The 26,084-nt window shown below is 31.3% G+C and overlaps 3 protein-coding genes across 7 annotated transcripts; 1 reads left to right on the forward strand and 2 right to left on the reverse strand.

The window, feature by feature from the left end:
• The first annotated feature begins 5,895 nt into the window (after nt 1–5,895).
• On the forward strand, nt 5,896–11,217 carry LOC114425659 (probable boron transporter 2). 3 transcript variants are annotated; one of them, XM_028392603.1, is made up of 13 exons: nt 5,896–5,946; nt 6,400–6,688; nt 6,899–7,026; nt 7,130–7,322; nt 7,460–7,598; nt 7,758–7,923; nt 8,241–8,407; nt 8,535–8,708; nt 8,900–8,995; nt 9,192–9,329; nt 9,596–9,915; nt 10,030–10,297; nt 10,687–11,217. In XM_028392603.1, exons 2-13 carry the CDS (start codon nt 6,585–6,587, stop codon nt 10,963–10,965), a joined length of 2,172 nt encoding a protein of 723 aa, XP_028248404.1. In that variant the 5' UTR covers nt 5,896–5,946; nt 6,400–6,584; the 3' UTR covers nt 10,966–11,217. The 3 variants fall into 3 exon arrangements, with proteins under 3 accessions (XP_028248404.1, XP_028248403.1, XP_028248405.1); XM_028392602.1 differs by having other exon boundaries at nt 5,913–6,194; XM_028392604.1 differs by lacking the exon at nt 5,896–5,946 and having other exon boundaries at nt 6,570–6,688; nt 6,899–6,981; nt 10,687–10,965.
• A 1,388-nt stretch (nt 11,218–12,605) lies between these two features.
• On the reverse strand, nt 12,606–15,146 carry LOC114367161. Of its 2 annotated transcripts, XM_028324270.1 has the most exons (6): nt 15,000–15,146; nt 14,828–14,903; nt 14,665–14,709; nt 13,794–13,891; nt 13,519–13,644; nt 12,606–12,869 (listed from the first exon to the last, which is right to left on the reverse strand). In XM_028324270.1, the coding sequence occupies exons 2-5, from the start codon at nt 14,879–14,881 to the stop codon at nt 13,566–13,568; spliced, it is 276 nt and encodes a 91-aa protein (XP_028180071.1). In that variant the 5' UTR covers nt 14,882–14,903; nt 15,000–15,146; the 3' UTR covers nt 12,606–12,869; nt 13,519–13,565. The 2 variants fall into 2 exon arrangements, with proteins under 2 accessions (XP_028180071.1, XP_028180070.1); XM_028324269.1 differs by lacking the exon at nt 12,606–12,869 and having other exon boundaries at nt 13,295–13,644.
• Nucleotides 15,147–16,879: 1,733 nt separating this feature from the next.
• On the reverse strand, nt 16,880–22,799 carry LOC114366946 (polygalacturonase At1g48100-like). 2 transcript variants are annotated; one of them, XM_028323991.1, is made up of 7 exons: nt 22,702–22,799; nt 19,455–19,951; nt 18,998–19,165; nt 18,837–18,881; nt 18,544–18,751; nt 18,356–18,437; nt 16,880–17,647 (listed from the first exon to the last, which is right to left on the reverse strand). In XM_028323991.1, exons 2-7 carry the CDS (start codon nt 19,866–19,868, stop codon nt 17,140–17,142), a joined length of 1,425 nt encoding a protein of 474 aa, XP_028179792.1. In that variant the 5' UTR covers nt 19,869–19,951; nt 22,702–22,799; the 3' UTR covers nt 16,880–17,139. The 2 variants fall into 2 exon arrangements, with proteins under 2 accessions (XP_028179792.1, XP_028179791.1); XM_028323990.1 differs by lacking the exon at nt 22,702–22,799 and adding an exon at nt 22,345–22,582.
• Between the last annotated feature and the right edge of the window lie 3,285 nt (nt 22,800–26,084).

Consider the following 26,084-nt stretch of genomic DNA (forward strand, 5'->3'; position numbering starts at 1 on the left):
ACGATTGTATATACTTATGATATGCGGTTAATAATGCCGTAAGGATATTAAAATGTCTAATGGTAATTAACTTTGTCTGACTGTAAGGTTATTGAAATGCCTAATAGTAGGTTTGATGCCAAAAAAATGTTTAAGAGTAGTTAAATGTGCCTTAAAAGTAATTAATATTAACTATATATAAATAATTGTACACAGTTACCTTTAAAATTTAATGATAATAAATTGGTGTAAAATAGTTTTATAATCACACTTTACCATCAATGTTTTGAGATAAAAATTAACTATACTTACACACACGATTAAACACATGCTACATAAACAGTGGGTGGAAAACCCTAGCGATATATATGACGCTCTTAACATATTGCTTTGTAACATTTCGTACTATAAAACAGTTCTTTAATTTTGAAAAAGAAAATCTACATGTGCAAAATGTCATCATTTGATAAAGGAATTGGTTTGGTATGGGTAGCATTCCATTCAAAACATTTATAATAACAAGCTTAATTTTGTTTCTTTTCTGCAAAATCTCAAATTAAACCTATCCTGTCACGTTTCGTTGGTCTCAACAAATTGATTAATTTGATTGTTATGATACCTGACACTATTATTGTACCCCTTATTCATGAAGATTGATGGTCCGGTTAGCTAAAGGGAAAATTTTAAAAATTCGAAGCTAATGCCTAATTAATTAAGGTTCTCAGAAGCCAGTGAGTCCACAAAATTGAGATTGGCTTCAATTGGAATTTGGAATATCACATGCGATCATCAAATTTGCAATTATCAAAGAAAGGATCTACCAATTGGTGAGTTCCTCTGAAAGAATAAACTACTTTCACGTTATTTGTGAGTTGAAGTAAAGCGTGACAACCAGACAAAATAATTAGTAACTGAAAGTGATGTCACCAATACTCTCTATTCTGAATTTCTGAGTGTGTACAAGTTGACAAGGAAGAGGGGTAGTCTTGTTCAATATCTGATTTTGCATGTCTTCTTGTGAATAAAACTCTGATTTGATCCATAATACAAATAATTGTACTGTTGGGAAAGAATTGAGATGACTAAATATCTCCATTTGTATGGATAGGATTTATTTAGCTTTTTTTTTCCTGATATGTTCCAATATACAATCTGTAAAAAAATAATGTAGTTTTAGCATGCAAATTGACAAATATATAAAAAAATGAAAAATACAAATCCGTATTTGATGTCTCTTTATTCTTCTCTCACTAATTTTGATGAATCAAATCATACATTGGGAGGTATACCAAACTCGTGAATATTAAATAAGAGAACCGTTCTTTCCATATTGAGTTATTGAAGTACATGCTAGATACAACATGCACTATTTTTTCTGGACATAAAAGAAAATGATGTTTTCCCAATACGTAATAATAATATTAGGAGAGGATGAAAACGTGCTAAGGCTATTAGGTATATAGGCTAGAAGACAAGGATATTTTTATCAATTGGTGAGTGAGAAACAATAATAGGGGGGCTGGTGTATCATCTTGATTTTTGACTGAAAGTCCCAGACATTGACTCATTCTATGAGTTAAGTTTAGCTAATTCTCATTAATGATACGGTCTTAAATATCAACCGTCTTCGTGTATTTGGTTTTGTCTAACCATCCATTCTAACACATCTCGATAAAAATTAGAATGTCCAAAATGTCAAAAAAGAATTGATTCAATGAACTTTAGAGGAGGAATAATACTTGTGAACTTAATACCATGTTTCGAACAAAATCTTTAACAGGAAGTTCATGGGTTCTTCTACTTTTTTTTTACAAAAGGGTTCTTCTACTTATGTAGGCTTTACTTGATTAGTGATCATATTTGTATTTAAACTTTTAAGAAACTGTTTCTTTTAAGCATGCACCGATTTTGTGGAACAAATCAATTACGTATAACATTGAATATGGAATAACTAGCAATAACTTATTCATTCTTGACAATTTCTTTTCTTCTAGATGACATTCTTCCAACAAATATTCTTATAATCATTCTTTGTAGCATCAGTTTTATTCTATAAATGTAAAATATAACAATTCTTCATATTTCTAAAGTCAGAATATTGTTGTTTGTTCTGCCTTTAGCTTGCCTCTGAATCTCATGTAAATGGGTTTTTTTGGTACTCACCCTTGTACCAATTGATATTAATATATTCTCTTTTGCCGATTAAAATAAAATATTGATGTTTGTTGTGTTTACAACTCACCACGAAGGTAAGAGAAGATTGTAATTTTTTTTAAGAAACTAAGAATTTGATATATATATATATATATATATATATATATATATATATATATTCATAGTGTATTTTTTTTTTACATTGTATTTATATATAGATTGATATTTGTTCATGTCGAGAGGATGCTAGAAGGAGGACGGAGTATTCCAGGGTTCAGCGGCTCTGCTCTATTCTCCCAACTTTGTCCTAACAATAACATGAGGCATAAACACACTTCTATTTATATGTAGAGGGTTTTTAGTGTGCCAATGTAGACTTAAGATATAAATTTAAATTTTAGAGCATTTTTATAAAATATGAATCATCATTAAAAATACAATATATTAAATTATCGGAGTTATTAAAAATAATTGAATCTATATTAATTGATAAATCAAACATAGTGAAATTTAGACAATAATCACGAATAATTAATTTAGTAATTTTTCTTAATCAAATCATCTTATTATCGTTTTCTCATTAGATGGAGAGAGTTTCTTGATTTGATATATTGAAGACCATAATTATATCTAAGGTTTTAAACTTATTATAATTTTTATTATTTTCTAATAAATTAAACTGATTTCCTAAACATAAGATGAGAGAGTATTACTAGGTCAATAAGGTCATGCAGGGTGCAAAAGTTTTTTGGCCCGTCGGATCCATATGTCCCTAGCGTGAGATGTAGACTCTCTTCCCTTGTAGCGCACCATATCACAACCGGCCTTTATTTAAATTAATTTGAAACAGATACGTACAATGACGGCCCCACCTGCACATACGAGCCGTGAGCTAAACACTGCGAATGTGTATTTTAATATGAATTTGCATTATTTCGGCCCATCTTTTGTGTGATCGTTGTATGCTTCTATTGATTCAATTAATTTAATTTTGAAAGTATAATCAATCAATTGTTAGGCATAAGAGCAGTATTTTGAAATAGTTGGAATTGTTAGAAAAAATGAATAAAAACAAATAATATGAATATATAATAGGTTTAAATAATAATTTTATCTCTAAACTATTTAAAATACATTAATTTGTTTCTTAAAATTTTGATCTTTAAAATACCTCAATTAGGTACCTTTCGGCCATTAACAGATCTAGAAGTGTATTAAAGAGGGTGGTATTTATTTTACATAGTTATTTAAATAATTATTTAATAAATAATAAATTTAACAAAATTATTTATTATTAATTTATATGTAAAACTAGATGTATGATGTAATATTAGAAGAAAATTAAATATATATTAACTAAAAAATCTATTTTTTTATTTATTAGTATTTTTTAATATATATACATAAAAGATTTCTAGGAAGGGAGGGGTCAAGGCGCTCCCTAGGATCAAGTTAAGTTGGTATATACATGGCATGTTTGATTAGTGGTAATTTCAATGATGTCAATCTTAATTGGACATAAAAGACCTAATTGAGACATTTTTGAAAATTTAATGATCAAATTAGAACATTTAAAAATTTAAATGTTTTATGCGTGTGTGGGTGGGATACAATATGGTAATAAATAAAAGAGTCTACACCTAATGCTGAATGACAGATGGATCTGACGGATGAAAAAACTTTCATATCATATAGACCTAGTAAGCACGCTAGAAACCGTCATATATGAAATGTCACATGTGGACTCTTTACATGTGTCCTTGTAACATTGGCTTGGGACACAACTGTCCAACAAATATTGAAGGTGAAATTAAAACTTGATTAACAAATTTATCAAATTGCAAAAAAAAAAAGTCGATCTAGTTATTAAGATCAAATTCATATTTCTTAAGAATGTGAGTTTGAATTTCGTTGTGGATGTTAAAATATTATTAATAAATTATATATAAATATTTTCGTAAATCTTTTTTATTATTAAGATATGTCTTAATTTTGATAAATTTTTGAGATTCAATTTAACAAAAATGTAGAAGACAAATTTGTAAGTTTTTTTTAAAGAAAAAAGTTTGAGAAAAGATGTATAAAATACATTAATTTGGGGTGTGTTTTTTTAGTCCCTGAAATTTAAAAAGATTTTTTTAATTCCTAAATCTTGACAAATTATTTTTTAGTCCCTGACATAATAAATTGATAATTTGTGATGATTTTTAGTTGTCATAAATTAATTTTTATTTGGTTAAGATATATTTTTTATTTTCATAAATATAAAAATATTCAAAATTCGTTATTATAAAATTTTTAATGTTTTTCATCCTCATAAAATTAAAATATATCATTTTTTTTACTTAGACACAAGTTTGGATAAATCCGAACCTATAATAATAATTTTTTATATCAGTTATGTATATAACCAATGTAAAATGTGATATATTTTACATTGTGCATCTAAACCAATGTAAAAAGGCCAAGCACATATGTTTGGGATGTTCAAATCTTACTTTGAATTAAAAAATTACACATTTCAATTTTGTGAGTACAAAAAATATATTAAAAATTTTATAAGATCAGCTTGTCAACATTTTCATATTTGAGGACAAAAAACTTATTTTAACTTTTTATTGTTTAGTCGCTTGAATTTACATTTTAAAATTGTAAAAAAGTGTTAAAAAAATTACCACAAAGTATTAAAAATCATCATAAAATATCAATTTATCGAAATTCAAGAACTAAAAAAATATTTTAAAATTTTAAGAACTTAAAAAAAAATACATTCACAAATTCAGATATTAAAATAATAATTAAACCTAAAATATTTAGGTGAAATGAAATCTATGTACTTGTAAACCTCTACCTAATGGTATATTCATGACGTTTTCCTATTCGTTTTGCAACGTGGCACCGTTGCCATTTTGCATCCCCAGATCTAGGTGCAAAACGAGTGTTACATGCATACGAATATTACATTAATCCAAAACATCAAGTTGTACAAAAAAGAAAAATCCAAAACATCAAGCCCTAATTCTAAACGACAAGAATTTGTTCTCTAGATCCGATGAGATACGCGCTCATATATACATTGAATTAATGTTTCTATAACGCGCAAAGCATACCTCTTCTAACATCTATTTGAATAGTTGTTCGTTATTTTGTGGTAAATTAGTTTCTCTCACATCGTTATAATTTTTTTTTCTTCATAAATACCCTCTTTTGGAGACAAAGTTATACGGTGAATTATGTGTATGTCTATATTCTTGCCAAATTTATGTAATATGGATTCAAGTTTTTCAGTTTATAAGAAAAAATCCATAATACTTAATTATTTATCATATGAAGATTAATAGAAACTATAATAGTATAGAACAATTTAATAATTTATCTTTTTAGAGACAATTTTTTTTAAACATTTTTAATCACTGAAAATATTTAAGTCTTAAATTATCATCTTACAAGATATTAAATCTTTTTTTATAATCGATTTCATTAGTCTATTTTTTATTTAAAGAGTCTCTCAAATGTTAAAAATTATTTGTCTAATGATTTAAAATTAAGATTTTTTGACTAAAGTTTGAGATTTGATCTCTGATTTAAATATAAAGTGATGTATCACTTTATTTCAAAATGTACTGAATTGGTTGAAAAATATTAGTTTGATGAGAAATAAGAAATCATGATTTTATTTTGTGAGTAGTTTAATAAATTTTAATAAATAATACAAAGTATATAAAGTGAAAATATAAAAACATGGCAGTCTCCCCTAATCATGTAATTTGAAATGCAGCATCTCATCTCATTCCACCAAAACCATACCATACTGTAATTTTTACCAACTCTCTCTCTCTCTCCCTTCATTTTCAGCACTGTCATACTCATCATACATTGCATTTCCAGCCACCAAATATCCCCTCCCTCCAAACACCCACCATGTTATTTTGGCTGTTTTCTTAGCTTTTCCTTTACCAGGCATATTCCTATTCCCCTTTCCTTTACCCATTACAATGCTTGCTCTTTTGCAATGACGAACGACCTTCCTTTCTCCACTTTTGACCCACATTGTCATTTTTGTACTTTTCACTCACTGCTATGTGTTTTAAGCTTTGACTATTTATTGTAACTTTCAAGTTTGTGCCATATATTTATTTGGGCTAGAATAGATAAGCAACCTTGCATTGTTGTGTTGCCACTGGGGTACCATTGATGGGGTTTGTTTTCATATAAATCTTGTTATAAATCTTAATGATGTGTAATTGCTTGCTGATTTTACCGTAGGTGTGTGTGGCCATTGTTCTTCATTCCTCAGTTGCTCATAGAAAATGCACTGCTAACAGCCAAGATTGAGTGGTGTACTGATGTACAGTGCTGTTTCAGCAAATCTAACTGCTGTTAAAGCATAACAAAATTATAAATCCTTGTAAAGTTTTGATTTTTGGCTATAGCTTCTGGTTAAGAAAACTATGGAAGAGACATTTGTTCCGTTTCGTGGAATTAAAAATGATCTTCAAGGGAGATTGATGTGTTACAAGCAAGACTGGATTGGTGGTCTCACGGCAGGGTTCAGGTACACCTTTTCTTATGCTAGGAAAGATTGTAACTTATTTTCCTAGGATAGTGGATTTTGATAGCATGAAATATGCTTGAATGACAGAAAGGTTTTGCTTTAATTCAGTTAGTATTCCTTTAAAGTTACTACACTTGTGAGCAATGTCTGGCAACTCCATACTTCTTTTGATTGGAATGTTAACTTGGTGCTTGAACTGCTGTTTCTCAGGATATTAGCCCCTACTACATATATATTCTTTGCATCAGCAATTCCTGTTATTTCATTTGGAGAACAGTTGGAAAGAGACACGGGTACATTACTTGTTTACTCATACCGCATACTTGGGTTTTATCCATGTATGGAATATTTTTCTTATGATAAGATAGGTAATTAGACAAATGAAGAGATAGCGATATAGTGCACCTCAAATTTGATTTACTGTGTTCCAACAATTTCCAGATGGAGTACTTACTGCAGTGCAAACATTAGCATCTACTGCGTTGTGTGGAATTATACACTCTATTATTGGAGGCCAGCCTTTGCTGATTCTTGGAGTAGCAGAACCAACCGTAATTATGTATACATTTATGTTTAACTTTGCGAAAAGTAGACCAGAATTGGGTTCGAAACTCTTTCTAGCATGGACTGGATGGTATAGTCTCCTCACTTTCATATTTGAAGTGGTGTCATCATTTTATGTTCTTAGCTGTAATTTTTATGAAGAGTTGCTGTCTGTATGATGCCTTATAAAAGAAACTTATTTGCCTCTTGTATTTGATGTATGGGCAGGGTATGCATGTGGACTGCCATCTTGTTGTTCCTACTGGCTATCTTAGGAGCTTGTTCCATCATCAACAGGTTCACTCGCCTAGCGGGGGAACTGTTTGGCCTTCTTATTGCAATGCTTTTCATGCAAGAGGCTGTTAGAGTAAGAGATGTCTTTCTGTTTTCTTTGATAGTGCTATTGACTCTTGAATTTTTTAAGTGCAAATTATTATGTGGTTAATGAAAATATAAAATGATTTATGATAACATTGGAGGAAGATCAATTCAACTGATAAAAATGCTCTCTAATTGGGTTTAACAGGGACTCATCCATGAGTTTCACATACCTGAGAGGGCAAACCTAACATCACCCGAGTTTCAATCTTCATGGAGATTTGGAAATGGCATGTTTTCTTTGGTTCTGTCCTTTGGCCTCCTACATACAGCATTGAGAAGCCGAAAAGCAAGGTCTTGGCGATATGGATCAGGTAAGACTAGTGAAACTTTATAGAGGTTCCATATCACATGTGCATTTGCATAATCAACATGATATGACTTAAGAGAGCATAAAATACTATATTCTTCCATTGAAATATCAGATATGCATTCTTTGTTGCAAGAAGTATTTAATAGAAGTCAATAAGGAGTAGTAGTTTGCATGGCACTGACTTTGGTTTGTACTGTGAGGTGCTTTAAGTTATGTATTTGATTTATTCCCTTTCCCATCTTTCAACTCATCTTTTGACCCTTTCCCGTTATGTTTCATACTTTCAGTAGTTCTTAGATTATATTCCCATTATTACAGGATGTTTACGAGGCTTCATAGCAGATTATGGTGTACCATTGATGGTTCTATTGTGGACTGCCGTTTCTTATATTCCAGCTGGAAGTATTCCAAAAGGAATCCCTAGGCGTCTCTTCAGTCCAAATCCATGGTCCTCTGGTGCCTTTGAAAACTGGACCGTCATAAAGGCATGATTAGTTTATAAGTCCTAATTATTTTGCGCTAGGAAATATGATGATGAAATTTCTCTTTCATTTTATATATTCTAATTTCTTCCATGGAAATTTTAAATGAAATATTCAAAATCACCAACAGGACATGCTGAATGTGCCAGTTCTCTATATTATTGGAGCCTTTATTCCAGCAACAATGATTGCTGTGCTTTATTATTTTGACCATAGTGTGGCATCTCAGCTTGCTCAGCAGAAAGAGTTCAACTTAAGAAAGCCCCCTTCCTTCCATTATGATTTGCTTCTATTGGGATTCATGGTACATGATACTCCTTGCTCTTTTTGATCCTTTGATTTATAAAAAAATTGTTTTGGTTATTTGCCTTTTTTCCCAATGCTCTTTGTTTTCCCTTTGGAATTTGAGATGACATTGTGTGTGACCTCCTGATTTGCTGTAAGCTGAATGTGATCCGTGATTGTGACACATTTGATATCTTGAATGAATGTTAGGTTATAATATGCGGTCTAATTGGAATTCCCCCGTCAAATGGTGTCATTCCACAATCTCCAATGCATACCAAAAGTTTAGCTACATTGAAGCACCAGGTAGGCATTAATTACAATTGCATGTTTCATGTTCTTTCTTTTTATAGAGCTTTACTGTCATAAATTTTGCCAATACAATTCCACTACTACACTCTTTAGTAGACCTAGAACTTTAAAGAAGAAAGTAGAAACTTAATACATAATGATTACAAGTGCGCTGCTACTATCATCATACTTACATTTGGTTGATTTGCAGTTACTTAGAAACCGGCTTGTTGCAACAGCACGAAGTTCTATGAAAAAGCTAGAAAGCTTGGGACAAGTATATGGAGGTATGCAAGATGCTTACTGGAAGATGCAGACCCCTTTAGTTCACCAGGAACCTTCCTCGCAGGTACGTGGAGCTTGTGGTCTTTTTATCACTCTCCCTTTTCCCTTTTACCTATATGACATGATCACTGATAACAGTTTTCTGGCATATAATTCTTAAGTTCTGCTTTACGTTTTGAAAGTTCTCTATTCTAAAACTGATGAAAGAGAATCTTCCATCATATCATTGTTTTAATGGTTTAACTGAAAATTTTCCTATATTTCCTCTAGTTCAAACAAGTAGTGACATATCATGTTATAATCAATCCTTGCCCAAACTCTTTTTGACAGGGACTTAAAGAGTTGAAAGAGTCAACTATTCAATTGGCATCAAGCATGGGGAGTATAAATGCTCCAGTTGATGAGTCAGTATTTGACATTGAGAAGGAAATTGATGACTTATTGCCTGTTGAGGTCAAAGAACAGCGTGTGAGCAACCTGCTGCAATCTTTGATGGTAGGAGGATGTGTTGCAGCAATGCCTTTCCTGAAAAAGATTCCAACTTCTGTACTCTGGGGATATTTTGCTTTCATGGCCATTGAAAACTTACCTGGCAACCAGTTTTGGGAACGGATTTTATTAATTTTCACTGCTCCAAGCAGAAGATACAAGTATGAATATGATCTTAAACATTTCCTGCCTTTTTTTTCACTCTTCAGAAAAGTTGCATTAACTGACATGCTGCTGCTGCTTTTTTTTTTTTTTTTTTTTAAATAACTATAAAGAGTCTTGGAGGAGTGCCATGCAACTTATGTGGAAACTGTACCATTCAAGACAATTGCAGTATTCACAGCCTTCCAGACTGCTTACTTGCTTGTTTGTTTTGGTATCACTTGGGTTCCAACAGCTGGGGTTCTATTCCCATTGATGATCATGCTTCTGGTTCCTGTGAGGCAATACATTCTGCCCAAGTTTTTTAAAGGAGCACACCTTCAAGATTTAGATGCTGCAGAATATGAAGAAGTACCTGCTTTACCATTCAACTTAGTGACTGTAAGTATTCAATACTAGAGCCAAGTTCACTTTTCTATTTAGCTACATACTAGGGGGGGTTCTTTTGGTAAAAAGAAACTATCTATACTTATATGTTATGGAATTACATGACTTTCATGATACAAATCACATGAATATCAATAGTTGCAAGTAGTTCTTTAATGATTTATATTTCTTAGGAACATGACTTGTGCATAACTTCTTTGAGGTCAATCCACGGCTTAGAGTAATTCTGGGAACCCGTTTGCATCATTGTAAACAGGCATTTCACACTTTCGAATGCATCAAATGAAGCAACATTTTTTTATAATTGGCATTCAATGTCCATTTGGATGGTTTGAACTGATAACCATTTGGATGGTTTTTACAATTGGCATCTGTGTCTTCAGGAAGGGGACTTGAGCAGGACAGCTTCCTTTGCAGATGATGGAGAGGTTTTAGATGGAATAATTACTCGAAGCCGGGGTGAGGTTAGACGTGTTTGCAGTCCAAAGGTGATGAAATCCACTCCAAACCTATCCCAAGAGTTAACAAGTCCAAGGCTCACAGATAAAGTATACAGCCCTCGGATAAGCCATCTCAGAGGAAATCAAAGCCCTCGAGGTGTTGGGAGAGGATCATTTAGCCCTGCAGAAGTTAGGCCATCCAATTTGAGGAAAGGTGGTTGAACACTGATACATCCTTTTATTAGTACTTATGCCTATAATACAAGGATTGCCAACAAAGGTGGCATGCCCCTCACTCATTTTAACCTCTGATTCTTCACAAAGGTAATTGCTACAATATGAATTTTTAGTGCATGGACTTGTAACAAGATTGGTTAATGTCTATGATTAAAAAAAAGAAAAAGTTGTTAGAACAGTTTGTCTATGATTTGTTTGGTAATGCAATTATGGAGGTATTGAAATGTTGCCATCTTATCAACTGTGTATCGGATAAAAGGTCTACGTAAATCTGTCATTGTTCAAATCAGAATAAACCTCTAAAAATAATCATTCATGTAAAATAATTATCAGGGGACAGCCTGAAAGAGACAAGTTTTGTAGACCTAGAGTAAGTTGTTATTAACAAGCAAAAACAATTATTCTAACAACAAACTAGACCATTAACCTAACAAATGATCTATTAGAACATCTATAATAACATTTATCATAATTTTGTGGGCCTTACAATTCTATATAGATTTTAGTATACTAAACAAAAATTACTTCAATGTTAAGATTGTTAAAGTGAGTGTTTAAATTAATTTTATGGGTCCTACCATGCATGAAAATATGTTATTTATGGTGTAATGTTATTAAGCAACTTCACGTCATATGCTCTTGTGAAAAAAAAAAAAACTTAAGTAACGTTATTTAAAATTAAGTAACTCATATAAGCACTCCTATTGGAGATGTCCTTAGAGAGTTATGCACTTATGCTATTGATATCGAAGTTTCTTTTAACGAAATTGTCCTTTCTCGAAATATGATTAACCTTAATCTTATAGGTCTTACAAATATTTGTTAACATAATCCTGTCTTTGGTGTAATGAAAATTCTATGTAACACCATGCTAAGTATTATGTAAAATCAATTTATTCGTTTATGATTTACAATTTATATAGCATTGACATTTGAAAATTTTAAAATATACTATATCTTTGGGATTTGCAATAATTTATCTACCATTGACATTTTAAGTTTTTAAAATATACTAGATCTTTAGGATTTGTAATAATTTATCTACCATTGACATTTGAACTTTTGAGTTTTTTTATAGGTATAATTATTTATTTGGTAGCTATAAATGTAAAAAAATTCTTTTTAGTTCCTATATTAAAAACATTTTCTTAGTTTTTACACGTATTATTTTTAATCTCTTTTCTGTGTGTATTATTTTAATTTCTTTTAGTCTTTATACATTATTTTAATTTCTTTTAGTTGTTATGACAAAGATTAAAAGAGATTAAAAATGATTATATATATAGCAATGAAAAGGGATGTTTTTAAGTATAAGGCCTAAACAAAAGTTTTTCTAACTATATGGACTACACGAGTAAATAATTTTTTTACTAAATATATCATATCGCCATAATGGCTTGCTAATCTCCTCTCTATTTCTTTTGTCCATCTCCAACTTTGTTTTATGATGTGCCCTTCACTTTGAAGGGGAATTATGCATGAGGCATCTTATTCCTAGCACTCGCCATGTAGTTATTGTAACATCGAATTATTCATGGCAGAAAAAATTCTCTGCATAAAACTTTCGGGAGACACAACTCTAGGCGCAGTTTTTGACAAATGAATTTAGAAAGTCGCACAAAATGTTGAAGGAAAGTAACTCTTATAGCTTCCACTCCTCGGTATGCAAGATGAGTCATTGAATAATACAAACCTTATTCCATCTTAGATTCGCTATAGCCTAGAAAAGGAATCTCCTGTTACTTTTGAAGAATTGCTAAAAAATAATGACAAGATGCTGAACCGAGACAACTGAGAAAACAACTAGTAGACTCATTGACCATCTGTCACTAACTCTTCAACTCCAACATCTTTGGCTTGGTTTGACTGTAAAAGGATTTCCTCTTTTTCTGTCAATAGAAAAAATCATTCAGAAATGTTTTTGTCAGTTAAGTACTCTTAATGGAGAATATAAAACTCAAACATAAAATGTGACAAACCTATTCCACAGAAAGGCAAGAATTCTTTTTTTACCAAACTTTAAAAATTAAAGCAATCCAGCTTTCAGAAACTCACAAATGACAATCCCTTGAAGTCAGAAACAGTAGAAATGTATTATGCATGGAAAATTGGAACCTAATAATGCCAGTCTCTTGGCTTAGATTTTGACTTTGGCATCTTTGTCGTGTATCATACACAAGGCTTGATACACAAGGCCTTCTCAATGTAAACGAAAACTAAAATTGAAAAATAAAAAAGCCAAAGAGATCAGTGTTACTTCTTCAAAGGTAAATGTAAAAAAAAAAAAAAAATCATCCACGAGGAGACAGGGTTCTGGATTCATAAGCTGCCAAATGTTGAATTGATAGACACTGAATCATTTGGTACAAAGTAGAAAGTAGTTTTAAGAATCTTGAGGGCACTATGGATTTGAAAAATAGCACCGGCAAAAAAACCATCATCCTATTTCTTACAATTGTTTTAAATAACATTTTAACATGACCAATAACCATCATAAAACCTTGGAAGGCTTTTTTTTACATGCTTGATCTGCCAAACCTTGAACTGATGGATAAACTGGATCATTTGGGATAAAGCAAATTAGGTTATTTGCTCTTGCTGAATTTAGAACCTGTCATTTGCTCTGACTCATACAATATGTGATTGATAAGCCCCCTCGCAGCACTACAAAAACAGAAACCAAACTACAATTTAAGTAATCAAACAAATTACATTGCAGCTGATGAAGGGCAAAGGAATCAAAGAAAAGGGAAAAGAAAACAACAGAAATAAACATGTACAAAATAAATGCAATATACTAGAGCCAAGCTTACTCATCCTTTAACTTCTGAATCTTCTCGGGATCTGTTTCATGCATGTTTTTCTTAAACTGTTGTCTCACCAAATCAACAAGAAGCTCCGTGTTATGTTTCTGCAACAGCAAGCAGGCATACAGCATGATCAGTTTCAAATATCTTAGTCTCATCACATATGTATGTAGCTTAGATATTTAAACTTCTATGTTTGGATAAACTTCTCTATAAGTTAGAAACACATCTTAGGCCCTGTTTGGATAAACTTCTCTATAAGTACTTATGAAAGAAGAAAAATAAAATTAATCAAACTTCTATAAGTTAGTAACAACTTATACACCTCAACCTTGGAAGAGTTCGATGAGAGAATTTCTATAAAAGTTGAAGTGCACATGTTAAATTTAACTTATGTGACAAGTTTAATTCATTTTACCTTTTTATTTTCTTCTCCTAACTGAGTGTTGAAGGAAAACTTTATCCAAACAGAACACAACAAATACAGTGCTTCAGCAAAAAGAGTGCATTACTAGCATAGAAGCACAAGGACAGCAACCTCAATGCAGAAGCACCCCATAAGCATGGATGAAAAGAGCATCACAAGCATAAAAATAAAAGATGAAGTAAATGATGCTGAGTACTCAAAGGATCAGTATCTGCCAAACGTGTTAAATCACAAAATCTAAACTTTAGAAAACATAAGTCGCAAACATGAGGCTCACAACTTGATTAGCGAAAAATTCACCATGGTGAGGGTTCCCATATATATATATATATATATATATATATATATATATATATATATATATATATATATATATATATATATGTTGTATTTAAATTATGCTGACTACAAGTGAATCTGATTGAAAGGAAGATAGAGAGAATGGCGTACCCGATGACCAATATATTTAGCTCTTCGCAGGCATTCACGGTAAAGCTACAAAACAAAAAGGCATAAAAGTAAAAAAAAAAAAAAAAGCATAATTTTTTAGAAAGAAAACAAATTGAAAGGGAAGCAGAGGAGTAGAAGGGGGTTTGGTATGTGACAGACTGACCCTAGTGGCATTGTTGGCGAGCTCAGGAGGCAGTGCAGTTTGAAGAGACGGCATGTTCAAAATGACACGATAGAGTCTGCGAAACAAAAAACACAGAGGCAATTCATCGAACAGATAAAAGGCAGAAAAGTGAACATGGTTTAATAAACAAATTGGGATGGTGGGCACTTGCCTGAGAGACTGATTATGAGGATCAACTAGCTCTGAGTCCTCCGCGGTGTGTCTACGAGCAAACACTCTTCTGCGTTTGCGAAACGACTCGCGTTTTTACGATACTACAAACCAAGAAGAGTAATTAATTTGTTTAAAGATAGTTTTCATGAAAATTTACATGTCAAATTAATTATTAAATCAAAATTAATTATTATAAAATTTATTATATAAATTTATATATATTAAATATATATTAAAAATTTTAGTATTATATATAATGATATTAATTATTTTATAATTTAATTAATTTATTAATCTAGTTATTTAAAATATTTTAAAAAAAAATCTTATAAGCCACTAATTTGTAAACTATTTTTTAAAAAAATTCTTGTAATCCCTAAACTTACGGATTACAAGTTGTAAACTATTTGTGAATTCATAAGTTTACGATTACAAGAAAAAAATGTACAAAGAAATTCCCTAGGGATTAGCAAAAAGGCCCAAATCAAAATGCACTAATGACATGGGCCGATTCCCAAATCACGGCCCATTGGGTTGTCGGGTTGTGGGTAGTTCAAGCGGGTTTTTGGGTGGGCTGTTGCTTCCTGCACTGTCTCCGTAATGTTTTTTTAACCTTTCAAATTGGCCATTCCAAAAGCCAATAAAGGGAGTGCATTCTGGAATGTAATTTTGCATTCCAGATTGACCATTAGGAAAGGCAAAAAGGAAGTGAAAAAAATAATTGGGAAGTGCAGGAAGCAATAGCCTTTTGGGTGCATTATCAAATTTTTCACTTTTTCCTCTATTTTTTCAAAGTCAATAGACTATTGTGTTTAAATTATCTTCACGAGAAATAACTATTTTTTTTTCATTGTGAAGATAAAATAATTAATAATTGATATCTATTTTTTTATTGTATTATAATTTTATAAGGTAAAATTGATTCTTATTTGTTAACCCAACTAACATTTGTCAATAATAAAAATCTACTATAAAATGGGTCATGATTCTAGAATAAAAAGAACATTGTGAGTTTTTATCTTAAACAATCAAATTAATTTTCTCTCCAATGAGAGTTTTTATTAAAAAAATGTTTAACTCACAAATATTCTTTTTCTTTCTTGTTAAACAACTCATGAATAATAATTATTTCTATAAATAACTCAAAATGATACGTGTGCATGACAAAATAATATTTTTTTAACAAGCAACTCGTTAAGTTACTTCCATTCCATTGTGGATGCTCTGAATAAGACATGGCTTGTCTTTCTTGCTATTTACTGCCTGATGTCTCTAATGTGATTGAGTTTTAAAATTTAACTAAACTATTTGCATAGATCCGGTTTAGTTAATACTAGTATATTCTTGGATTCAAACCAAATCCATCTAATGAAATTCAAATATTTTTTTGGGTAGTTTTTTAAATTTATTTGTTGAAAAAAAAATTCTATTTGCATCCTGAAAAAATGATTTTCTTAAAATTTAAACAAGCGGGCCATTTATTCAAGTATCAATTTCGTGATTTGTTATTCAGAAAAAAAGAGAGTATGCTGACATGTTACTCAAACCAATTATTCTAAATTATTTTCCTTTTTATAATCACAATTAATCCAAATCATACATTTGAGTAAGAAAAGATGGTTACTAGAATCACTTAACTTGAACTTACACTACAAATTTATTTTATTTTTGTTTGTAATATCATTTATCAAATCAAACTAAATCTTTTTTATTAAGTTGGTTTAATTCAGGTTTTAAAAAAAATGGAAAATCCAACTATTTTATGTGAGAATTAAATTATTTCAATAATTAATTGGTTTAAAATTTTCTCTCTTTAATTCAAGCTAAATTTATTTGTAATGACTCTGCTATGAACTTCATTTCTTAAATTTAAACTCGTTTGAAATGAAACCTAATATGATATTTAAAACCTATCATCATATATAAATGTAGCTATTACAATCAAGCTATTACAATGTAGGTCCCAAAAAAGAGACTAAACTCTATATCTCGTAACTCATCACACACTAGGGGAAACCCCAAATAGGGACGAATCCTAAGTAACAAAACATAAGACCACAATCACAACCCACAACAATGTGTCTCTAACTCTCTGCTCTATAACTGTACTATATGATATATGAATTTAATGTGACATGTTAACTCCTACAATCATATGCTGAGAGCTCCACAACTGTATCAGGCTCACCTTCTCTTAAGCAATCAAGTGGAGGAATAGTCATGGTCTCTTGAGTTCCATAAGCATTCCAGCAAAAAGGGTCATCTAGTAGCTCCCCTTCGTATGGCAAAAGCTCAATCTCAGAGAGTGTTATGTTAGTGCAAGCCACAGTGTCACTGCATGCAAAGTGTATAGGAGGTGTTCTCACATCATATGTACCCTTTATGTTCCTATATGTCACATCGTTTACATGCACAGCTGATGTCTGGTTGAGACACTCCTTGGACATGCAATAGTACTGGTCAATGATGATGCAGTTCCTCACATTCTCCATTTGGATATTCTCAAATCTCAGGCCTGTCACTGAGCCCGTTCCTCCTTGCCATGTCTTGATCCTCAGGCCATTGTCTGATTCCTTTATGATGGTGTTGCGAACGGTTAAGTTTGAGACACATGCCTGAGAATTGTGCACTCCTAGGCTTCCAATGCTGTGGAAATGAAATGAACAGTGTAAGAATTTGGTGAAAAAATGCTGAAATTAGCTTTGTAGAAACTTGGTACAGTCCAAATTGGCTTTGGTATGTCTAATTAAAGCAAAGGAATAAAATGTTCTGCTCTGGGGAGAAGATATAAGATGAGTTAGATGGTTCAGAGAGAAGAAAAGGAAAGAAAGGTCGCTTCGATCTCCGACAAAACTAACATTCTAATGCGGATAAAAAAATGTTCTGATCTATAGTCATGAGGGGACAGAAATGAAGAATTTGTTGTCATATTAATGATGGGCAGTTTGAACTTTCAACTGTTCCAACTGTTAAAGTAATATAGTTATATAGATCACTAAAAGAAGAAAAAAATATAAAAATAACTCCTGTGATCCTGCCTTTCAGTTGGGATCATTTTTGAAAGGTAAAGCCTTTTAATATTTGTTGTTGAAGATTAGTTGGAATCTTGGGGTACAACTTGGAGAGTTACTACCCTCATGCCATTGGTGGAAGTCACTTTTCATTCGTTTTGCTTTTAGAAATGGTTCTAGAATCAGTAATCACTATATCATACTAATAACAAGCGCCAATTGGGTTTATTTATTTATTGATTTTATTTATACATTAATCATCATTAGTTTGTAGTTAATACAAATAATTAACAACTCAATTTAACTTCATTAAGATTAATCATGTAACATTTATGTAGCATACCTAATACCATGGGTAGGAGCACAAGTTACACCCTCTATGTCCACATCTGAGCACCCGGGTCCAATGGAAATGCAATCATCACCTGTTCAAAAAAATTAGATTATTCTAAACAATTTTTCTGACATTTATAAAAACAGAAGCAAACTACTATATTGAGAAAGTGAGACATTGTTCTTTAGTTTTTTTACCATTGCTTATCATGGAGTTATATATCCCAACACCCCTTGTGTTCCCTAAGTGGATTCCATCAGTATTGGGACTGAGTTTAGGCGAAGAAATTGACAACTTATCAATGAGTACTCCTTGGCAACCATCGAATTTCACGTGGAACATAGGACTGTTCTGAATTTTCACCCCACTCAGCACCAAATTGGAGCTCATGAAGAACCGTATCATCTATAATTGAAAAGAGAGACAATTCTAAGACAGTTTCACGGGGTTGGAAAAAAAATGTATGAAGAGTTCTGAGTACTTCACTCACTGTAGGGCTATCACATGGTCCTGATACAGTTTTTCCATCGGGACCCTGAAATGCCAATTTTTACATTAGCACTTAGTTTGAGTTCATTCAGCATTAAATAAATACAACAATAAATGTCATGGTTTAAATGTTATTATATGCTTGGTGAAATGATTAATTACCCTATGAGGTTTGCAAGGAAGATCCCACCATTGTTCTCCATTGCCTTCTATGGTTCCTTTCCCAGTAAGAGTCATTTGATCAAGTCTATAGAACACAAGCCATTGGCTGTGGCTATCTTCCTTAGGCCAAGATTCTGGTCCATCTGGTGCCATTAGAGTACCATCCACCTATTTACATTACAACCTTGTTAGTGAGCTACATTAGTACTACTAGTAATATAGAAATAGAACACAGGTCAATCACACAAGTGAACCTCACACCACATCCAACTCAAAATCTTAAGGCATTATGTATGCGAGTCCTTGCTACTTATATGTTACTCAATATGTCCATCTTTATACAATGTGGAACTTTTTACTCACATTTGCATTCAACCATATTATATGTTATAAAACAATAACAAATAGCAAAAGGAAAATGATGTGAAGAAGGATGAAATTGAACAAGCATTCTTACTTGAAATACTAGTCCTGGCTTGCATGGACCTGTAAAGATAGTTGAAGTGATCTTGAAGCAGTGATCTTCTGGAACAAGAACAACCCCTGACTCAACTGCACAAGCTTCTTTCCACGCTGCCACGAATGCATCAGTGTCATCAGCTGAACCATCTCCAACTGCACCAAAGGATCTGACATCGAAAATGCAGCCTGAAGGGGAGTCCCCAGGAGGATCATTGGGATAAGGGTCAGAGGGAACACTTGGGGAATTTGAAGGGGGTGGAGAAGGAGAGTCCTCTGGTGGTGTAGGAGCAGGGGAAATTTTCTTCTTCCCCCTGTGATAGTGGTATCTTCCTTCCACGTTATCCAAATTATGGATAATAAGCATCATCATGGTGATCCATAAGATTAAAGACCAGTGAATGAGACTCATTGTTTAGTCTCAAGTCTATGAGTTTCTGACACTAACTAACAATGTCTCCACCAATGTGAAAGGTGAAACCTCAAATATGATATCTGTGGATGGAAAATACAAAAAAAGTCCAGCTTCAGAAATGTTATATTGACAAAGATAAATGTAGAGGGTTGGAAGCAGATTGGCCTAGTAAGAACTATCCTGAAGCAAAGGTTGTTATTTATACTCAAAACATTGAAGATAGATATAGTTCATGAATATTATAAATTCTATAGCAAGAGATGGACACGTGTTGAATCATGGTTGATTCACTGTCTCAAGGAAACAGTTGTACAATTTTTAGAGGCCTTGGAGTCAATGTTCTGTAGTAACCCTGCCACGGTCTCTTTGTTCTCCAACCTCATTTTTATGATCAGCTAGCTAAGCTTCTTATTTTTATTTGTATCTGTTCAGTGTTTTGTGGTCCGTGACATGATACCTCCTTCACTCTCTTCTTGCTTCTTGGACCTAGTTTACCACCACTAGTTTCTCTTTTGTATTTTGTGAATTTGTTTTCAGAAACTACTGCAATCTGGACAATTTTCAAAAAAGTGTATATTTTCAGCTCCTTTGAGGCTCAAGTTCTCTAGAAAATCGTGGTAGCACTAACCACAGTCCACACTTCTATTACTTTTTCTTCCTTATTTTTTTTTAATTCCATTTCTGTTTACCAGTATTTCCTCTAATTAAGCTCTCAAAGATAGAAATGTCTTACTTGTAATACATCAAGGTACATGGCATTTTGAATTACTTGAACTAACTATTTTTTTATTAGTAGGAATAAAAAATAGGTATCAAGAAATTTTCAATAACTCATGCACTTTATAATCAACTAATTGAGTTAAACTTTCTTGACTACTTGTCTGCCTATAAGTTTAACGTCTTTTGTAATTTTATTTATAGAAAATGCTACAAGCTATTATTGACAGATTAGATTAGAGCTTAGGTCAAAACACAAGATTAATAAGTTCTTTTCTAATAATTAACTAGATCAAAATATTTGACCCTTTAAGAAAAGAGAGTATTTTTAGTGTAATCTGAACATATGTTAAATTAGAATAAAGAAGAAATAGAAGCCAATGTGATACATATATATATATATATATATATATATATATATATATATATATATATATATATATATATATATATATATATATATACTCTTCAAGAAAATTGTCAAACTAATTATGAAAATTTGATTTTTTTTTAGCATATTTTGTCCGGTTATATGACATATTTCTTTTGTAGGTTTTTACCTTGGAAGTGACCTAACCGACACATAAATAACACTATGAGATATTCCATGTGAATTATAGCTATAAGTTAGAACAAGATCTGTAAATAACAGAGCAGCAGATAGTAAATAAGAATAAAGCTAAGCATCGTACGTGGGAATTGTGAATATATGAAGCCACATAGGAAGACACAAAAAACAATTGAACTTACATAATGAATCACAACCACCATTCTAGTTTGAGTCAAACAAAATTTATCTTTCCATTTTAATTATGAATTAGAAACTTTCTCTTGCTTGCTAAATTAATCAACTAATAACTCTCTGATTAAGATGTTGTATTTTCTCACCCTTGATGATTTCTACTTCTAATTAAGGCAATTCAGATATCACAGATATACTAATCAATGTACTGCTACACCCATTTATATTGCTTATTACCAAATTATTTGCTGTTTGATTCTGATCACCAGCTCAAAAATGCACACGTAGACCATAGTGTGTGTGAGAGAAAGATCCTTTTGTAACATTTTTAATTGTAGAGGAATGGATAGGATGAGAAAGATTCTTATGAACTTATTTTGTTTGGTTTAAAATTTTGAAAAGAAAGGGAGGGAAATGGAAGAGGCTAAAATCTTTCTCTGTTTTATGTGAGATTTGAAAGGAAGCTTTATTTTTTTAAAATTAATTGAACTAAATTATCCATAACTTAAAAGATTTTATTTGTCTATTGTAAGGATATAATAATTTTATTTAGCTCCAATATAAACTAAATAATATATTTATTGCTCCTTTTCCTTCTCGTCCTTTAAATCAAAAAGAACAATTAATAGTTTGATTAAAAAATGTAAAAGAAAAAGAAAAAGCTAGAAGTGTGTATAGATCGGAGGAATGTGATTTTGATTTAAAACCAATCCATATCGTGACTCTTTGTTGTTGTTTAGCTCATTGTGGCTATGAATTAGCAAGGAGCACACATTTGGTACGCGACAACAGAATTAAGGCATTCACGGGTGGAATCAAACCCCATATGATTTAATGCAAAAAGAAAAACCAAGATAATTATACAGACACACGAAGAGATAAAAAGTTAGGACACAGAAAGTGACCTCATAAAAACCAAGATATACCAATATCCCCTTATATCAATATCTCTTATACGTGACCATTTAAGCAAACAAAACAACATTGAAAAATCAACTAGACTTAGTGATTCACCTGATGAAGAATGGTGCAGTTTTTTTTTCTTCTATTTCTTAGCTGTAATAACCATCCAATTAGGTAGTGAAGTTACATAACAATATGAAGTTGTAACTATGTGTAATTGTGTATGTCTAAGTAAATATGAGTTGCTATATGTAAAATATGTGTATGAGTGGGGTTTTATATAGAAGAGATAGAAGACTAGCGATGTGTAAACTGTAAAGAAATAATAATGCTGTGCATGCATTCACGTTTGTCTTAACCTGTCACGTGTGTACAATCACAGGTGAGAGTTCAAAAACAAATCAACCATAGCAATTTTTTCAACACAGCAAAAGTTTGTGACTAGATAGAGAGATTCTGGGGGTGCACTTTTTTATGATGCTCTGATGAGGTGACAGCATAGTTTGTGGCTCTCTTTCACGCCACGTGGCAAAGGGTCTAACTCACGCGCCTCACTCGCCAACTTAGTGGTTCATTGCTTCAAAGCGTGGGTCCAATGCCACCATGATTGACAGGACACCAGGGAGAGTGTGTTAATATATTATTAAGCCATCTAAGAGTAAAACAAATAAAATTTAAATTTTAGGTCTATCAAAAAAATTTATTTATTATTACTTTTTATTAGGCAAAAATATCTCATATATTAATAAAAAAGTTATATATTTTTAAAAAAGAACTAATATATAACCTACATTTAAAATAAAAATTATATCTTAATTTTATTTTAGGTCTTATATCAATCCTTTATGTATCATATTCACAGTTCCAACACAATGTTATGATCACATGCAGATTCTGCAGAAATCCAAGAAAGAGTGCATGTGTGTGTTCTTTTTTTTTTGCTAGCTCTCACTTAGTTTGAGATCACAATATGAGGAGGAGAAAGGAAGAGGGGACACGTGTTAGGTGGGAATTCACGGGGTGGAGTTTGTAGTTTGTGTCACGGGCGAATGGAAGAGAGGGACTAATTAAAAAGTTAATTAATGAGATTAATTGTTTTTTCATATGGCTTTGTTTTTGAGGCTGTAATTTTGAGACAGTGATGTGGACAGCATATGAAGATCAGCAATAAAACACTGCATTCTGGTGTCTGATTCCGTGACCTGTTAAGTATAAACCCATTAGTTTAATGTTAGTCTTGTTTGCATTTGCTTTCATATCAGAGTTTTAATTAATTAAACACAAGCACCAAGAGGCTGATCGAGATGGACCAGCTAGAGGAAATGCTGCTGGAATGTTACGTGTTCCAAGTTTACTGGGGTTTTTGGCTTCTCTAATGAACAAATCCAGCAAGCACACGAAGGATATCTATTTTTCTTTGATGAGTTTTGTCAACATCTGTGTTTAAAACAATTATAAATAAATAAATAATTATCGTTATACAAAATTAATTGAAAAGTTACTTAAAAATTAAAAAATTAACTTATTAAATTATGATTGTTAAATAAAACTAATTGTAAGTAACAGAAAAATATAAAATGACATAAAAGTAATAAAATCATGATTTATTTAAAAAAGATAATTAAAAAATTTAATAAATATATTAAGAATAAAAAAAGAAAAAATATAAAAAAAACTATAAATTAAAAATTACCATTTAAAAAAACACAGTTTCATGTAATGTTTTTAAAACGTTAAAAGTTATTAAAAAAAATGTGTTTGTTATACTGTCAAACAAGTTTTTAATTAATAAAAAAGCTAAAAACTAGTTGAAATATATACTTACATTTTTTAAGTAGTTAAAATAATAAATATTGATTTTATTCTTCTCAGGGTAAGGCATGTTTTGGCTAAAAAATTATGCTCAATAGTCTCTAGGCAATTCAAAGGAGCCTTGAAACAGTTGTGGCGACTGCACTCTTTGAAAATTTGGAAACAACATGTCAAACTATATTGTAAGATGCCAATTTTGTTGATGGAAGAGGTCGTAGCATACTAAGAGAAGGAAAATTAGAGTTTTTTTTACTTAACATTTTATATGTTTCAATTTACTCTTTGTTGTGTCCAAATACGTGTGCCTCTACCAAAAACTTGTTCTCTCGTATTTTTACTCATTCAAATTATACATCGTTTTTCACATTATTTTTACTCTAATTTCCCGTCCTCTTGATGTCTCTCCTCTCTTTTTTTTTTCTTTTTCTGATCTTATCTTTCATCCAAACATAGTGTTAGGGTTTTCATAAAAGTGTTTTGATTAAAAGAATACTGCATGTATATACTTAACATTGTGAGTAGCAATTAACAAGTTGGTCGTGAATCTCGCCACCCAAGAATGACACTATATATGTTGGTGTGAGAGTAAAAGGCATGAAAGATAGAACATGACACCACCAAGAGTAACATGATAAATAAAATGGTTTCTATATTGAAAAAAATAAAAAAGAATTTTAAATAAATCATAGCCAATATAAAAATAGAAAAAATTAACTTATACGTTATAAGCTAATTGAAAAAACTTCTAAAAATAAATCAGAAGCTACTTAAATAAACTTTTGGACTAAATAAATTTATTTTAATCAAATCAGTTTATAAAATATTAAAATGACTTGTCAAATACACTATCTAAAATATAGGAAATACTTTCTAGGGGATTACATGAGCTGCTCTCATGTTTGGTGATTCTTCATACATCATTCAAATTTTTTTTACACCTAACATATTTTAAAAAAATTTAATTTTATCCTTTTTTACTTTTTCTTATTCGTTTCTTTTTTTTTTCTTTTCTTCATATAGCCTACAGATTGATAATCCGTGAGGCCGATCTATATGGACACATACGGATTGGATAATCTATACCCATGTGGATTGCCAATTGACCTTACGATTTGACAATTCATATGACCCATTATGTTAAAAGATAATTATGCTATTAGCATGATACTCTAACTAACTGAACTAATAGATTAATTATGTTAAAAAATAATTAACGTCGCTATATATAACACTAAAATTTCTAATGTATATTTAATACACATATAAGTTTACATAATAAATTTTATAACAATTAATTTTGATCTTTTTACATATATAAATTTTAAATAAAAATCATAGGCTTAATAACAATTTATGTGTAAAAAATACATTATTAGATCAAGATTAATTATTAGAAAATTTATTATGTAAACTTATATGTGTATTAAATATATAATAGAAATTTTAGTGTTATATATAACGACGTTAATTATTTTTTAACATAATTGACCTATTAACTTAGTAGAGCGTTATACCAATAACGTAAAAGTCACAGGTCCTCTTACGGATTCATAAATTCGTAAGCCTCAATCCATATGTGGTTATATATAAGGATATTTTTTATTTTTCCCTCTCATTGCTAGGTGTATTGGAAAAATAATGGGTATAGGAAGAAAATCCCCTAATGTGTTGGTACTTTGATAGATTGGACAATGAAAGTAGTTCAAAATGGGTGGGCCTTAACTAAAGCCCAAAAACAAATCCAGCTATCATCATCACTCAAATTATGAAATTAAAGTTAACATATGGTTATATATAACTAATAACTTATAATCATGTTATTTATATACTCCATATGAGTTGTGGATTTCATCACAATAACATTTGAGTTGTGGTGTCACTACTAAAAAAGTTATTTTCTATGAAGGTTATTTTACGTATACTACATCGGTTTTGGACCGTCATCGCAGTTAATATTTTGAATGTTATAATACCTACAACGACGATTTCCCACCGGTCTGTCTTAAAATGGGTCTAGTTTGAAGACGGTTACGACATCC

The sequence above is a fragment of the Glycine soja genome, chromosome 9, assembly GCF_004193775.1.
Source record: "Glycine soja cultivar W05 chromosome 9, ASM419377v2, whole genome shotgun sequence".
NCBI lineage: Eukaryota > Viridiplantae > Streptophyta > Magnoliopsida > Fabales > Fabaceae > Glycine > Glycine soja.